Source organism: Temnothorax nylanderi, unplaced genomic scaffold (genome assembly GCF_030848795.1).
Source record: "Temnothorax nylanderi isolate EJ_2023f unplaced genomic scaffold, tnyl_v1.0 TNYL_tig0029_pilon, whole genome shotgun sequence".
NCBI lineage: Eukaryota > Metazoa > Arthropoda > Insecta > Hymenoptera > Formicidae > Temnothorax > Temnothorax nylanderi.
In genome coordinates this window covers 1,499,159-1,516,815 of record NW_027249091.1, presented here as the reverse complement: position 1 = coordinate 1,516,815, position 17,657 = coordinate 1,499,159, and the positions used below count along the sequence as shown (strand labels likewise).

General features: G+C 36.6%; 1 protein-coding gene and 2 long non-coding RNA genes across 4 annotated transcripts in view; 1 reads left to right on the top strand and 2 right to left on the bottom strand.

Moving 5' to 3' along the window:
* The window catches only part of LOC139770421 (uncharacterized), a 109,247-nt gene that overhangs the window by 2,597 nt on the left and 88,993 nt on the right, over positions 1 to 17,657 (top strand). The gene's annotated exons all lie outside the window — the stretch shown is intronic.
* On the bottom strand, positions 2,749 to 5,015 carry LOC139770358 (lipase member H-A-like). 2 transcript variants are annotated; one of them, XM_071702256.1, is made up of 7 exons: positions 4,853 to 5,015; positions 4,725 to 4,779; positions 4,506 to 4,654; positions 4,182 to 4,424; positions 3,597 to 3,797; positions 3,000 to 3,168; positions 2,749 to 2,884 (listed from the first exon to the last, which is right to left on the bottom strand). In XM_071702256.1, exons 1-7 carry the CDS (start codon positions 4,932 to 4,934, stop codon positions 2,854 to 2,856), a joined length of 930 nt encoding a protein of 309 aa, XP_071558357.1. In that variant the 5' UTR covers positions 4,935 to 5,015; the 3' UTR covers positions 2,749 to 2,853. The 2 variants fall into 2 exon arrangements, with proteins under 2 accessions (XP_071558357.1, XP_071558358.1); XM_071702257.1 differs by lacking the exon at positions 2,749 to 2,884 and having other exon boundaries at positions 2,996 to 3,168.
* The window catches only part of LOC139770422 (uncharacterized), a 157,534-nt gene continuing 154,173 nt past the window's right edge, over positions 14,297 to 17,657 (bottom strand). The window contains exon 2 of the long non-coding RNA XR_011717737.1: positions 14,297 to 15,634. This is a non-coding gene — a long non-coding RNA (uncharacterized lncRNA). The remainder of the gene's footprint in view (positions 15,635 to 17,657) is intronic.

The window sequence follows — 17,657 nt, the reverse complement described above, 5'->3', positions numbered from 1 at the left end:
TGATTACATCGTGTTATGTACTATAGATCAGGTATGTATAACTTAAATGTATACTTATACGTATAATATACATATATATATATATCCAGCGTTTTGTACAATAAATAAACTTTAGAGCACGCACATTTTTAACATAAAAATTGTCGAAAATGTTAGAAATTTTAAGAAATCCGCGAGAATGAAAATTAAATGCCCATAAGCGCGATACATTAAACCTTTGAATATATTCTGAGACGAAAGGAAAATAAATTAATAATCCCAATTAGATTTGTCCATAAGCGATGCTAAATTTGGGAATGTTAAAATTTGATTGCCTGAACGAACGTATGATTAAGCAATAAATTCCGAACAATCGGCGAAAGTTCACGCGTTGAATCGGCGTTTAATCTTTGAGATTCGGATCTCTCGAGTTACAAATCCAGAACCGAGGCGTCGGCAATAATCTTTCAATAAATGACGAGATATTGAAAAAGGTAATAACAGCCAGCGCGCGGATGTGAGAAATACACGGTCGAGTTGTAATGGAAGCCATGGGATTCTCGTGTAATCGTCCGATAAATCTGCCATATGCTCGGAAAAGAATATCGTGTTCAAGCTTAATTCGAAGGTGGGTGTGATAAAAAGGGATAGTATGGCTCTCACCGATAAATAGAATGGTTAGCGCCGCGGTCTCGTATATATCAAGCGACACGGTAGTGTCTCGCACCAAGTATGTACAGGTAAGGTACATACATAGCGCAAGACCGCGTCCGGCCTAAGATTGGCACTTGTACTTAATTGTAAGATTTTAATCGGTCTAATTTCATTTATTATTTGAATTAATTAAATTATTGTTTAAATTAATGTATTTAACATATTGATAATAATACAATCACATTTTCTTTTGTAGATATAATGTTATTTTATGACGCATGCATGCGTTTCTATGACTACGTTTATACTGCTGCTTATAATCCGGTTTTATAATAACTACTGTATACTATCCGATCCAAAATTTTTCTTCTTTTGATTATAATGATCATTTAAATATGAACCTATTTTGATACTCTAAACATTTGAATCAATTTTTGATATTTATGTATTAAAAAAGTTGTAGTTTAAATATCAAAAAAGGCTTATATCTAGTAAGTGATCATTATGATCAAAAAAGAAAATTTTGGATCGGATAGTATACGGTAGTTATTAAACCGGATTATAAGCCGCAGTGTAAACCGTGTAGTCTAATATACAAATAATTTATTTTTTATTATTAAAGCCATTCTTTTTCCAAAAATAATCAGATAACTTTATAGGTAGTTGCATAAATCGAACATCTTTCATCAAAGATGACGAAAATATTGATATTAATATTAAGAAAAATAATTTATTATTAAAATTATCAAACTATACGTGCGAATTTCTCAGAATATTATATTTGCAACTCTTTCAACAAACATTATAAATTGACATAGTGTCACAGATTTCGCAAATTATATTTTACTTATTCTATATATCTATTTGACTATTTCTTATTCTTTATTCAATTGTTCGGGTCGATCTCTCTCTCTCTCTCTCTCTCTCTCTCTCTCTCTCTCTCTCTCTCTCTCTCTCTCTCTCTCTCTCTCTCTCTCTCTCTCTCTCTCTCTCTCTCTCTCTCTCTCTCTCTCTCTCTCTCTCTCTCTCTCTCTCTCTCTCTCTCTCTCTCTCTCTCTCTCTCTCTCTCTCTCTCTCTCTCTCTCCTAAAAAAATATTTAAAAGAATTATCATTTGCTGCAATTAAAAATTTTCAAGCAAAAATACTTACAATACTGATTCTTAACCCTTAAATGCCACACCTCTCAAGAATCTCGTAAATGACACATGGGGTCTAAAAGACCCCAGCATGAAAAATGTCTCCTTACTTATTGATTTTTTGATATTTAGTTATGAAAATTATTTTCAATGTTGTTCAAGGCTTAGAAAAGAGAATAAAATGCTTATATTGTTAAAATTTCAATTTCAACATAGTATAAAAAATTAAGATCGCCAACAGTTAAAATATTGGCTCCAAAATCAAAAAAATAAAAAATAATAAATAAATAAATATGAGCTCCATTTTTGGCGGGAACATTTGAAAATATATCATTCTAAAGGGTCTGGGGTCCGCTGGACCCCGGGTGGCATTTAAGGGTTAAATTTTATATATGTTAAACTCTATTCAAGATAAAAAGATATAAGTTTCTATTGATTTTATTTGAATAACAGATGCAAATAGTAGTTGCTTTATATATATTCAAATATAAATTAACATGTAATCTTTTTTAAGAAGATGCGACTTTATAATTATCAGATAATTTGTAAAATAAAGAAAATAATCTGATAAATCTGGGACACTCACTACATGGAGAGAATTTTTTGTTATATTTTACCTTTAAATTCACTACAAACTTGGGACAACTTGGCAACCAAGGAATTTTTAAAATATACAAAAGACATTTTACAAACAACGTGATAAAAATTACCAAGCAGATTGGTAAATTTTGAAAAATTATTGAAATTTCCTAGATATATTTTAGTAAAATTAATCAAACATATTTTATATTTTAATGTAATAGATATTAATATTTTTTATCATGGTAGATATTAATCAAAATAGCTCGCATAAAATTCTTGGTGGTACATGTTGTCGGTTGTCCCACAACTACCATGATTTCAGGGTAAATTTTAAGAGAAAATTCTCTCCGTGTACATACAACAGAATCATACAAGAGAATTATAAATATAACAAAATTAACATTCTCTATTTTATTACATTCATCACATTATTACATTCTCTACAAATCTTTGCTAATATCGTTAATAAACCTTCTAATACGGCATATAACTGAATTATATTTAATTTGTAGAAAGGTAAAATGACCCGCGTCTGCAAAAAAAATGTTAAAAATTAACATTTTCTTATTACTAAATGAAAACAATTCATACAGTTAATCCGATTACTTATGCTAAATAATTAAATAAAATATTATGTATCATCTTACATGTCTGTTGCTGTATATCCAATACCGATCTGCCCAACCTGCTTGCAATCATTTAATATAGTATTTAATATATAGTGAAGATAGGAGGTACACTCCTTTGCAACATATGTGATAGGATGACGTTTCGATTTTGCATATAGCACGACTGATTTTTGATGACTACAGAGATCTGGTAGCAATATAACAAAATCAATTAGGATAAAACGTAAATTACCTATTTGCAATTTCATATCAAGCATTTGACATAATTATTTTAAACAATGTTCGATATAATTCTTCAAACACTCGAAATAATAAAAATAACTATAATATGTTCAATATACAAGTCAATAAACTACTTTACCAATTTTCAGATTAATTGCAATTCTCTTAATTCTATTAATAATTACTTGTAACATGCCCAATAATAGATATTATTATTTATTATAGCATTGTCAACTTTTTGTAATAATGTAAAATAATACCAGCAAATTATTCATTGTTAAATATTCATTAATAGATATTATTAATGAATATTTAACAATGAATAATTTGCTGGTATTATTTTACAATATTACAAAAAGTTGACAATGCTATATTTAGTTGCATTATTGTTACCAGTCTGGCTTAACGAGGGGCCAAACAATTTACAATCAGGTTGAGGACGAGTTCCACCGTTCACGTAATAGTCCGCTGTTCCCGTAGATATCGGAGAGCCATATACACCCATGTCCGTGTGGATGACATCGACCCACGCTGCATCGTTACGCGTGAGGTAACATCCGGGAAGGTAAAAAATAGGATTCGCTGGATCTAATGCTACAAACAATAATTTTACACTTAGAAATGTTTCAAAATAATATGTATATTATAATGTACCGTATATACATGAAACTACAAATCATAAATTTCTTAACAGATTTCTTGCCAACTTCTCGTTAACGTGATAATTGATAAATGAAGGTAAAACATAGGCTGCGTTCCGTTATTCACTGCCAGTACTAAAAATCTATAGTGTATGTGACGTAAACTACAGATTTTTAGTACTGGCAGTGAATATTGCAGCCATAAAATATAATTGTTATTTAAGAATAAACTATTTAAAGTAATAAAATAAATAAAAAATAAAAATTAGAAATAAAAATTAATTTATTAAAAATAGAAATAAAACACACACATATTAAAAATAATTTAATTATATACCTGTGATTCGATATATATTGAAGACGTTGCATTTACCGACGAAACCAGCAATGTGAGCACCCAATGAGTGCGCTACGATGTAAATTTTTGATACATCCAGGCCGCTATCCACAAGCAGTTGTATACTTCGTGCAAATAAACTTCCTACTTTTTCAGCATTTCTGAAAACGTTGTCGTAAGTGCCATTAGAGTATTTACTCCAATCGAGTAGCACAACGTTTTCCGTTCTTCCGTAACAAAGCGCTAATATAAATTATAAACGTACATTAATTCTCATTGCTTCTTGTTTTGATTTCGTAATGTTCTAACATATAAACGCTATACCTTCCATCATTAACTGAACATTTGGGTCTTCTGGAAATTGCAAATATCCATAAACGTAGAATATTATCCGTTTATTATCATCCAACACACTGAGTAACGTCTGTGGCACTGTGATGGGATAGACGATTGTTGCAGGAATTTCAATATTGCTGAAAAGCGAGAATTTACACTAATTATTATTGTTAATTATTATTTGGACATTTAGCTATAGATACAAACCATTTGTAATAGAGTAAATTGACACCAGATGCGAAATCTAAATCCGGTTGATCACCTGAGAAATAACATGCGCACGGTATTAATACGCTCTCGACGTTTGTAAAAATACGTGAAAAATGCACATTTACAAGAACACGAAGAACATTGGCCGTGTATTATCCTTGTCGTAAAAAATAATGCAATATACAGATATACAACTGACGGTAACATTTTAAATGAAACTGAAATGAAGACTCTATTACAAACTGTGAGAGAGAAACACGTTTTTAATCCAGACCTCGACTGGGCCGTGTCGATATGCTACTCTACACAGAAACTCAATTCCAACGTAATATATATCCATGCCACCTGCATATAAATGAAATTGCGACATAAGTCAAATTATGCTGCATAAGCGTAGACATGGCCGCCTGCAGTGCCGTATTAATTCACTTTCCATTTCCATAAAAAAATATAAATATGTAGGTACATAAAGAATAAAAAAAGTCAATAGCGATAAAATTATATATGTGGTAATTTATCTGACTGAACGGTTACTATTCGTGATAAAATGTTATATGCTTTGATAGTTAGAACGATGTACGTAATTGTATTAATTGTTTCCAAACATTTAATGCAATATCACGAGTTATTATAATAATTATTAAGATAATACTGTACATAAAATGATACTTTCACTAATTGTAGTAAAAGTACATGTGTTCATGTGTAAATATATCTCAAGCGAGATTAATTTATGTGCAACACTGCACAATATATGTGTTAATAGTGATATATGCCTTTAACAAAATGATTAATTCGAAATTATAATGTTATGGACATTGGATTTTTTTAAATATCATACAATTATATAAGCAGTAAATATTATTATAAGTAAATGTCGAGGTAAATGTCAATTTTTTTAACTGAAGCAAATATGTAATATATTTTAGTCGATATTAACTTATCGACATTATCATTAATAATAATAAGTATAGAAATATATTTTATTATATATATAACATATATTACTTTGGCTTCGTTATTATACAATTTTTTTTCGTAACAATTTATGCTTTTATACTCACATTACGGTACCTAATACTGACAAATGACATTCATTTTTCTTCAATCATTTTTTCCGTTTCACCTTTTCTCATGTAGTTACGTTTGACGAACTTTATAAGATCGTTACTCCTGTAATATTAGTTTCTCTTAACGTGATGTTAAAGCAGTAACAAGTAGAATCACTAAAGAGATGTCAGATTTAAAAATAGATAAATAAGTCATATAAATCAGTTTCTCTATTAGAAAATATTATTTAATCCCTTAAATCCTCTGCAATTTGCAAAATTGTTTACATATTTTATATTTAATCCGTTTCAATATTAACCGGTTATTGCGATAAATATTACCACATGCCTCAGTGGTCGAATTGGTACGACGCGCGGCCTAAGATCTAAGCTTAGACCGAAAACGGCTTGTATCTTATTCGAATATGGTGTTCTATATTTTTAAAAATCCTGAGAAACACACACAAATCATTAAAATAAAATCTATCTGCATTAAAAATATTATATAAAAATACAAATTTGTTAATTATAATAACATTAAAATTTTTAACATTGAAACAGATTATATCTAATTCTATTTTTGGAGTTTAGAATTAAAATAAAAAATTAAATACCCAGACACGCTATATAATCGTTACATTTATCCACGTTGTCAGGAGAAGAGAAAAAATGATATCGTATCCGCTCTATAAAGCAAAAACGATGATATCTGTTACAACTTTACGACAATAATTTTGAAACAAATCTTTCGCAATAGCTTACACGGACGTACGGAAGAATTACTCGTTGTGTTTCCGTTAGTAACATTCCGTAATAACAATTACGTTAATTAACTCTGTCGTATCTGGTCTTCTTTACGAGTACGTCGACCTTCCTGTAGGCGTTGGCATGCTTAACGAATATCGCCGACCTATATGTTAGATATACCGAGTATATTAATAATAGTACGTAACGAATATATATTTTAAGTACTGACGTGCTCACTTCTATACTTTCGTAGAATCATATATCATGTATTCTTCTTATGTTTAAATGGTATCTTTTATACACATATATATATATATATATATATAAGATACTTTATTGATATCAATCATTTTATTAAGTTTCTTTGTTTAATCATTAAGAATTGGTTAAACGAAGAAATTTAATAAAATAAGTGATATCAATAAAACATCTTTTATACATATATTTGAATACACAGATAGATGAATATTTAGCCAATTCATAATTGTTGCATACGAATGCATTCAGCGTACATGTGACAATCACTTTATTGTGCTTTATTGTATTTTACGAAGCCATGGTCAATATGTGGGTAAATTTAAATTAACATGCGGTTTACAATTTTCGTAATACCTATATATTTTTTCGAAGCTATAATTGCAATTATATCATCATCGATGGATTTCCAGTAACATCTGCGAATAGCGTGCAACCGTGACTACCATGATTTATGCTCACACAATTATCGCGAAAAAAGTCTTCTATGAATTTGCGCAGATATTTGATTTTTTATTTTTACTCACAAACGAGAATCTTTTATCTTTGACATTAACGCCTTTGTCTCTCAAAAAAATCTTCTTTCTCTATCAAGAGTAAAGAAAATTATCTACCGTTTCAACTAACATTCTATTAATGCATTATTTGCGTTACGCAAAACATAGGACAGAAATTCCTGTGAAAATTATTTGTTGTAGCATTATACATGAAAAATATTCTAATCGCATTTCCCAGTTCCATTCATATAGAGCTCGATAGATATATCGCCGCGTATTTTATATAAATAAATAATCCTCTAGCACCAGAGAGCACCTGGGCCTCGCCGCGTCGTCCCGCGTCCAGTCAAGCTGAGCCGAGTCTGAGTCGCATCTACGTGCGTGTCGCACGGACGAGATTAATAAATCGCGCGCGGGGTCTCTCCACCTTTCTCTCGCGCCGACGCGCGTGCTGCCCGCGCAAAAATTTACGGGTAAGCCCATTTGCCGTAGGACCGCGTAAATCACCGTCATTGTCTTGTTGCTTTATTACCCCTGTCCAGTGGGCTTCTCTCGCGCGGCCGCTGCCACCGCGAGGGACGAACAACGCGTATTCCATGCGCGTATGCGTGTGTACGACCCGACGTGTATGCATCGTATACACGTATATGCGGAACGCATCAGACCAGACGCATGCGAGGCGCAACATACGTGCACGCAACCGCAGAAGCGCGCACGCGGAGAGCCACGGCAAACGAGGCGTTAGGCTAAGTTAATTCAACCGGCTCGCCTCCCAAGTAGCCGTGCCGCGGAAAACGTGAATCGCTCGTCGGAAGTGCACGGATCGTTTCTGTATTACCCCACGGCGCGATGCGGTGCGGCAGCAGCGTAGAAGAAACTGCACGCGGCGGCGGCGGTCGTTGTTGCCCGCGCGTCCACGGTGCCGCCAACAGTCGGGGATCTTTGATCATCAGAGGGGGATTAGGTGGATGAATATAAGTCAGTTCCCTACTCCTCCCCCTCCTCCTTCTCTTCTTTTTTTCCTCTTTCTCCTCCTTCTCCTCCTCCTCTTCATTCTCCTGCTCCCCGCGCAGGTTCTCCACCCTACGCGAAAATGACTAATGCGTTTCGCGTACCCGAGAATTACCGCGGGGATAATGCGAAGGTATGGGAGTCCCGTCTGTCGGTGGCGCGCCTCGGGACGCATTATGTATGGTAGCCTAATTTTATTGCACCATTCAGGGAACGCCGCGCGCTTCCATCGTGCGCGGGTTTCTTTTCTCTATGGAGATTACGCGGCACGACTCTCTCTCTCTCTCTCTCATTCTTTCTCTCTCTGGAATAATATCGAAAATTATGGTGAGCACGTCCTCCTCAGGTTGTCGCAAATCGATAATTTCACCGGCGGGATCGCGGTGGGTATTGTCACGAGAAACAAGTCTATATGTTTTATAGATATATATATGTAATATGTACGATTTTTATTATATACATCAGATATTATTAAACAGTAATCTATAATAAATATTTTAGGGGAAGTGCTTTTTGCTTTAAATAATCTCGATCGATCAAATGCAATAAATAAAGCAACATACTTAGACTATTTAAAAAAACTGTAAGTTTACACTGTTTACAGTAAAATAAATTTTGGTGTAGAAAGCTTACTCAAAAGGTATTTTAACAGTACAGTGTATACTTATTATATTATATATTATATTTTGTATTCGCATATTACACTTATGATTCGAGGAAAAATGGAAGAGTAATACTAACGGGTTGTCGCGGCGAACGCGAAAGCGCACCCTCGATGATAAGTCGCACCGCGTGCAATTCTCACTTACTCGCCCTCCCGCCGGCGTTGCGTCGTGTTGCGCGTATCTCCTCGCCGATACACATATTCGCGAGATGCAATCGTCGCTGCCATCGCCGCAGCGGTGCGTAATAAACGGCTTCTTTTGCAGCGCATTTGCGGCGGCATTCGCCGTTGTTATACCGGCCATCGCCTTCCTATTGGTACATATTCCGACGATTTAGCGTGCACGCCGTAAAAGGCCCACGACTCCGCGCCGCGTCCTTACCTCGTGAATCGAGAAGAGAACAGCACCGACACGATACACCGTTAACCGAAGCCGAGCCCGGACTCCGCCACCGGGAGAGTAAGGTCGCGAACGATATCTACGACATGCCGATTCCGCATGAACGAACAGAAAATACGATGTTGCACTGTCCCCCTCGACCAACCCTTCCCTCTTTCTCTTCCCTTCTCGCGGGACTCCTTTTCTCCGCGTGCTTTCCTCTCTCTTTTTCCCTCGCTCACTCTCATCCAACCGTTTCGTTCACCTCGCGAGCATATTTATGACCCAGGAAATAAAACGGCAAATGCACGGTGGAGGCTCATTTGCAAGATTCGCCTAAATCTAACTCACGAGCGTGGACACCGTGTAATGGACTTGGCTCTCGAATCACTGCTGCGGCGACTCGATCTTGTCGATCTCAGTGCACTGCTAAATCATTGTTCCCTTCGCTATTCAAGATATATGTCTCTCAGTATCGTGTTTTATTATTCTAATATCATTGATAATAATTTCTAATCTATCGAGTATCAACTGGACGTTATAAATAACATTCTTATAAAACTCTGGATATAATGAAATACTTCCATTGATTCTTCTGTAATTATTATTAGTGTTGTAAAACATAATGAAGAAATTAAGTTATAACACGGAAAGAAATAAAATTTATGCAAAAACTTTGGTAAATAACGTTTACGACTAATTTATAAAATTAAATACAATAATAAGTATATAATCGATTAAAATCACGTGAAGAATTAAAATGGGCATTTCGATTTATTTCGTCGCAAGCGATAATAGTTTACTTAATTTTCTTAGCGCGTGGCACACCAAGTGCGCAATCGCCCTTGCTGAAACTGCTCTCGTCAGGTGTCCGCAATTATATTCAAGATTACGCTCAGATGCGATGCTGCGATAATGAGCGTAATCACGAGTGCCTTGCGTCTCGCCCAAGAAGCGTGTCTTAAGAAATCTGTACTGAATGGCAAACTATGAGATTTTATTCAACTATTTTTTGCAGTTGCTTTATTGCAAACTTATTTATCTACGTTACATGATTCTTAACTTTGGATATTTTTGCACAATAATAAAGAAATAGTTGTAGTTTCGTTAGCGAAATTAAGTTTCGATAATATAAATCCAACTGCAAGATTAAATTACCTGTAGATCAAAAGTTTGTAATTTCATTTATTATGTGTTATTTTTGAATTTAATGATATCGTGATAAGAAAATACGGACATTCTGTACTTTTTCTGATTTTATTTCAGATAAATTAGGCTTACTTTACACAGTTTCTAAATTGAGTGTGTTTTGTCGAAAAAAAAAACAAGTTGTCAAAAGTATGCGATTCTTTCTACTCCTCTTTTCGAAGCATTGCCAGCATAGGTTAATGCTCTACTGAGCGTCTTAACCAGTTGCAGCACACAATCATAGTAATGACTATTTGAAATAGACACAGGCATACGCTGCTGACTACCGTTTATCCTCGTCACACCCTGATATTCTCGCGACCGCAAGGTGTGTCTGCAACTATGGTTTCGCCGGCGCGGGCGGCACGATCTGTGGTTTTTTCTTTTTGTTGAAAGTATCATTACAGTTTGAAGCTACTGAATGCGCACGTTTCGTTTTCGCTGCGGCGTTAATGAGGGATTAGCTGGGAATATATTATGTTCTGACGAAAATTTGTAACAAATCCGTGATAAACGTGAGAACTAAACAATGTAAAATAATTAGGATTCAGCTTATTGTTAGTTTACTGCATTTAATTGATTACGTTGGGTACGACATCATTATAACTCTAAAGCCCCTTGCACAATAGGCGATAGTGATAGCGATAGCGACAGCGACAAAGTTGCCGACAAAGCTACAGCTTAAGCTTAAAGCTATCCAAGATCACAAAATTGTCAAGCGCATTGTAGTAAATTTGATATAAAATATACAAAAAATGGATTGTTTCCGCAGAAATAACTGATCCGCGTAATCATTTGGACTTAGCAAACCTAGGAACCAGAGCTCAATACTCTGCGAACATTCACACATTTACACATGACACATGCACTCATATATACACTCTTTTGTGATTAATAGCGAATAATTTTGAGCAGAAATAGAAGCAAAACTTAATTTAGGAAAAAGAAGAATAAGTTCAGATTTTTATATGCGTAAAAACTTTTTTTATTAAGTTAAACGTTACAAAAACTTAAGAAACCAAGAACAAGTTTTTGTCAAAACTTTTACATTGATATTGATTTATCGTCGATAAAGATATACGAATTGATTGTATAGATAAAATCTGTGCATTATAACGGACTGCATTTAATTTTTGTATCTTATTAGTTTCACAATAAAATCACCTTAGAATATGTTTTTGTCGAGGCATAAATCCATTTTAAACTTATTTCATTACTGATATTTGGCACTAAGCTCAAAAAAACATTCGTTAAATCAAATATCTACGCGTTCTACGTAAGAATTGCAAAAAAGTCCAAATTTATTAAATGTTAAACTAGTTACATTTAATGGTACCTCATCTTCTCCGACGGTCTATCTAAATTTGTCACAATGCATTTTCAGCTAAGTGTAAGTGCAAAAAATCTATTATAACTATAAGTTTAGCCGTCAATAGATATCACCGACGGCATCACGACGCGCGAAAAAAGGGTGTGAAAAGGCACGGTGCAACCTGCTGGTCCCACGAGAGCCGTCTTTACGGTCCGCGGCAGCGGCGGCGGTAGACGCTGACGACATAGTAGTCTCTACTGCAGCATCCCCGGCGTTCTTTACACGCCGCGCGGGATGCGCGTACACGCGTGCCCCGGCTTCCACACGTCGCCGGTGCCGGCGTGCGAACACGAGCGACGAGGCCGAGGCGAGCTCATGTGGGTGCGCCGTTCGCGTGTGGTAAGGACGTTCAGTCGGTCGGTCGAGTAGTGCCGAGAGAAAACGAAGATTGGCGCAAACGAAGCGAACAAAAGAGGGAAAAAGAGAGAGGAAAGGGGAGAGTATGCTTTCGTATCGGTGTGAGACAAAGAGAGAAAGAGACACGGAGGGCGATAGGGAGAGCGAGGGATACACCTAGCCGGAGAGCGAACGGGTCGGCGAGACTGCAGAAAGAGGGAGAGCAATCTCGCGCGCGCGACTAGCATTAGTAGTAGTAGTAGAAGTAGCACTAGCGGCTGTAGTGGTAAAGTAGTAGTAAGGTGTACCTTACTCCGGTGAGCGGAGGCCGTTGTCAGTTCTCCCGAGACCATAGGCTCGAGCCATCGCGAGATCTCCCTCTTGACAAACTCCCACCGCACGACAATTCATAGTAGCGCCTCGTCAAGGTGACACCTTGATTGTCATCCCGGTTTGCTCTCCTCGCGATCGCAGGATCCCACGAGTAGAAGGGAACGAGAAGGCTGCTGAGAACGAGTAGAGAGAAATATAAAAAGAGAGACGGGGGAGACAGGGAGGGAGAAGTGCTTGATTATCAAGATGGACTTTTTCGATGTTGACTTATAGATATCACGCAAAAATTTATATAATTAGAAAAGAGACCAACAGTCAATAGACTTATTAAAGAAATACGCGTTTTGTTTTGACTTTATTAGCGCCCTGCTCGATAATAATAATTAAGTAGATCTGAAGAAACAGAGTTGGTTGAATAGGTCACGCAAGTCGAAGCGAGCGGCGCGGCGCGGCGGGGAAAGAGTTGAGAGCTCGCAACGTCGAGTACATCTCATTAGGCGAGAGTGACAGTGGAGTTTCGCGCGTAAACGAGGGGGTGGCTACCATTCGAATTGATCAGTGAGGAAGTGTGAACACGAGTGTGGTAACACGACGAATTTGCACGTTGACGTCGCCCGACTGACGCTGGTGAACAAGGTAGGATTCACTCTTCACCACCGAGATTGCGGCAATATGTTCCTTACGCAATCTAAGATATTGATACTATCTATTATACCATCCTCGGTGTATTCCCCGACGAGTAGCTGTGAAATGACTGTTCTACAGACTATCTATTTCGCTACTGGTATTTATCAAATACCTCCTTTCTCCAGTTGGAATACGTTATTGCTCAATTGCGTTTCGGCCTTTAGGAAACAAAACGTGACGCGTCCGAACCTTTCAAATACCATTCTTAAATAAAAGTTATGATAAGTCAATATGTTAAACGCAAAATGCTTTAAGTATTTGCGTAATTATAACTTCGTACGAAACCAAGTGCGGTGAATGTCTTTATCATGTAATACACGCACGCTGGCGCATTTCTCTTCTTCTTTTTTTTACATTTGTGGAATTATATGTCGAGAAATTACTTCCAGTTTTCTAATACAAACGAACGCGTTTGATCTGGTCGAGAAAATAACGCGCAGTCGATTCGCAGTTAATACGTAGAGAGTTCCTTGGGAATGACGGAGCGTCGGCTGACATTAAGTTTTACTCTCTCTTTCAGCCGGCTCGTATAGCGGCATTCGCGTATACATGTGTACGCGTACACGTGCGTGTGTCTGGGAGCGCCGGAGTAGGGCGATTTGTCAGTCAATTTCTTATCGGATTAGAGGCACTTAATGTACGATTATACCAGCGCCGGGCGCAGGTGCACCGGCCCTAATCTTGCTTCCTGCAGCTCATGTTGCCCCTTGCTGCGTGCCATTCCAGCCGCTCTAACACTGAACGCGTTCCGCGGCCTATCGGGATAAGTTAACACGGGGTATCCTTTACAACGGCTCCGATAGCGATTTACTGTAGCGATTTGCCGCGGTTCTCTCCAAGGATCGTTAACCTGCAACAGTGACCTACGGTCTTTGAATTCTGTTCTTTTCAGTTACCTTTCTACGCTTTCTGCTTTTAGGATGGCACAATATATGTTCATACTTTCGAATGGGAAAAAGGAAGATAAGACTGTGGGAAAGAGAATTAAACACACGATTTCAAAAATTTAATCGAAGTAGGAATTGTTACTCTAAAAAAGGAGAGTAATAGGTATTATGTAAAGTATTTTTATTTTCGTGCATAGAGCAAGAAAGTGTTGGTTACATAAAGGATTCAATGATAACGTACATTAAAATGATGTATGTATCGGTTAAAAACTTATCGTTATAAAAATCTATCGCATCTAATTCACTAAAGAATTTGTTACGTTACAGTATAATATTTCATCAGCAATTTCTATTTTTAAAAATCTAATAGCCAAACGCGTATTTCAAATATTAATTCTGAAAAAATACATAAATCATTATCGAATACTTTGAAATATATAAATTGCATAAAATGCATATCTTTTGCAATATGTTAGACATTTAACAATGTATTCGTTCGAAATATGCATGTGCTCGTTGCTGACGAAACGTGTTATAAACTATTGATGAAACAGACATAGTTAATAACATAATTGTCATGATGTTACGTGCTGTAGGTATGTTTAAGCAAGTAGTAACATCCGATGACATCTTTGCGGTACTGTTACCGCAGCAGTGCTAATTCAGCGTACACGATCTGTGCAAATGACCTCAACCTCAAAATTACATACGTATTCGACGCAATTTATGATACCAAGGATAAGGCTTGCTTGTAAAAACAAAATTAATAATTAGTTTGAATAATTGTGCGTGAAAATCGTTTTCTTTTCATTTTATTTAAAAATTTGATTTATTAAATTATAATTGCGATATAATAAAATTCTGAAACTAATGAAAACTGAAAAACTATTGTAAGTTACATCTTTTGTATTCATGTTTCGTAATGAGAATTGTGAAATATTATAAGAATTTTAAAAGACATTTCGTAAGAATTTTGCTACAGTTCTACAGGATATTTCGCTCAACTCGAGCTCCCGTTATTGAACCAATCTGCTCAATTTGTGCTCGTGAACCACTTTCATTGATCGTTTATTCGCTCATTTAAATCTGAAGCGCAATTAGCATCGAAATGCAACGCTCGCTCTCACTTTCGATGATGAGTCGCCAGCCTGAATCGGCAACCGCAAAACCATCATCGTCAACGGAAGGTAATAAGGATGACGACGAAGAATCGCCGCGTTTCCTCGCTCGACTGGGTAAACTCGGCGACTTTGTCGGTGCGGATATTTCTTTGCCTCGCTTGTTGTCGTTGTAAGGAGTGTAGGTTTAGTAATGCCGCAAAAAGCGCCGGTGTGCATCCTTCTAATCGCTTTGCATTCTTGGCGCGGATCCCATTTTGTCGTAGAGCGAACACAGACGCTGTAGCCTCCGTTCAGCAGAAAGCAATCCATGTCGTAAGGATTCTCTTCCCACCTTTTTTCTGTTGACTGCCGTTTTTTTCCATTTTTTCTCTTGCTTAAATGCTGAAATATATAGCAAACTATATTATTTCTTCTCATATAAAAATCATATTCTACATGGAAATAAGAAAAATTTATTTTAAAATGCAAAAGAAGAAAAATGTCTGTTATATTTTTACACGGCATTGGATGATACTTTTGTTGATAATAATGATGATATTTTAAAATTATGAATTATTACTTTTCCATAATATTTCCTTATTTCGTAAATTTATAATTAATGCGTATGTGTGTGCATTCTTTATAGGTTTCCATTTCAAATGTTTATGATAGAAATTGTATTATGTAGGTACATTTATTTTAAATAAATTACGTAAAACGTGTATTTATTTTAAATACACTACAATCAAAATGTAGTTTTACTCGTGGACAAATTATTAAACTATATAAAGAAAAATATATACATAAGGATTTGTTTGAGGAAAATATTGTTCTGAATTGGAACAAAATCAACACCTTCGATCAATTTGACAGCAAAATTCTGAATGAGATCGTAGATTCACGCGGACGGTGTATTTATTTCTAACTGGATTGCGCTCACAACAGATGGGCAATCAGCGAATCGAGCGGGGCTTTTATCCCATATGGCTAATCTCGAATCTCGGTACGCAGCAAAAGACACTCCACCGAATAGCGTGAGCATCGCGATTCGAAAGCCCGCGCGTCACATCGTCAAGTGGTTTCCAGGAAACATCGGATTCTTCGCCTTAATGCGAACCTGTTCGCTCGAAACAACCTTCTTACGCCGAACAATGGCTGTGGGTATAGGCGTGGGTGATCAACGAAGGATACAAAGCAGATCTGACCTTATACGATCCAACAGGGAGATAAAGTTAGGCTGTATAGCGAAGCGTGTCCGGCACTACGTCGACCGTGGACGTCGTAACAGAAACTTGGTTGTTCATTTTTATGAGTTTTACGATTTTGCAGAATCCGACACGGATATCCTTACGTCGCAACGTGCATTATTAAAATTAGATCCAAAATAATAAATTTTAGAAATTTATTTTATTTACATTCATTTTATTTATGTTTCTTTGCGTAGTATTTTGCGTACGTTATAAATTTTATATTTACACACATACACAAGATTTTGATGTATATATATCAGAACTAAAATACTTCAAGGAAATTCAACGGTTACCTTTACTTTTGTTTCTTAGATTATTTTTCTCTCAAACAATTATTCCGATCAAATAAAAATTTAATTAATCAGAGTCTATTATAAGTTCTTTGGTATTTAACTTATGCGATTTAAATAAATAATACGTTCGAGCATAAGATAGCATAGGTAGAGTTGCGTAGAGTTTTTAAATTCGTCTGACCATTGTTTACCACAACTACTTAGAACGATTAGTTTTATAGACTTGCATAAGACGCGGATTCGTTTGCGAGCTGCATTTGACTTTCACGAAATACGAGTGGCCGCGTAACGAAGAGCTCATCGAACAATCCTACACGTGAAATCAGCGTAAGAATGAACGAGCTCTCAGCTCACAACAGCTTTAAGGACAAGCGTGTAGCGCGCGGCCGAACGTTTAATCGGCGGCGTCTCACGGTCCATTCTTTTTCCCAATCGCCCAGTCCCGGAGCAGCCCCGTAATTTAACGACGCGTTAGACTGATTTTACAACCTGTAAAACCAGCAGACTCCACTTTAAACACGATCCGTTGGGGAAGAGAGAGAGAGAGAGAGAGAGAGAGAGAGAGAGAGAGAGAGAGAGAGAGAGAGAGAGAGAGAGAGAGAGAGAGAGAGAGAGAAGAGAGGGAGACGAAAACGAGAGGGAGAGAGAACTTTTACTCGCGTAAAAGAGCTGGCCGATACGTGCTCTCCTGGCCGAGAAAAGCCGCGGTATAAGGGATTAACAGGTTATCGTGTACGAAGGACTGGCGCGCGTAATTATGTTCGTTACGTGGCGTTACGTCGCCTTACGTACGTTTACTCTGCACTGCGATGCGCCACGATGCACCGTTCGGCTCGTTCTCTCGGCCAGCGGAGCCGGAAAAAAGAACCGCGCTCTGGGAGG

Bases quoted from the DNA above. Each gene is read 5' to 3' on its own strand.
- LOC139770358 (XM_071702256.1), bottom strand. From the start codon at position 4,934: ATGTTACCGTCAGTTGTATATCTGTATATTGCATTATTTTTTACGACA. The intron at 4,780-4,852 runs GTAAATGTGCAT...GTTATTTCTCAG, and splicing joins CCAATGTTCTTCGTGTTCTT to GTGATCAACCGGATTTAGAT. The intron at 2,885-2,999 runs GTAAGATGATAC...TTTTTTTTGCAG, and splicing joins GGATATACAGCAACAGACAT to ACGCGGGTCATTTTACCTTT.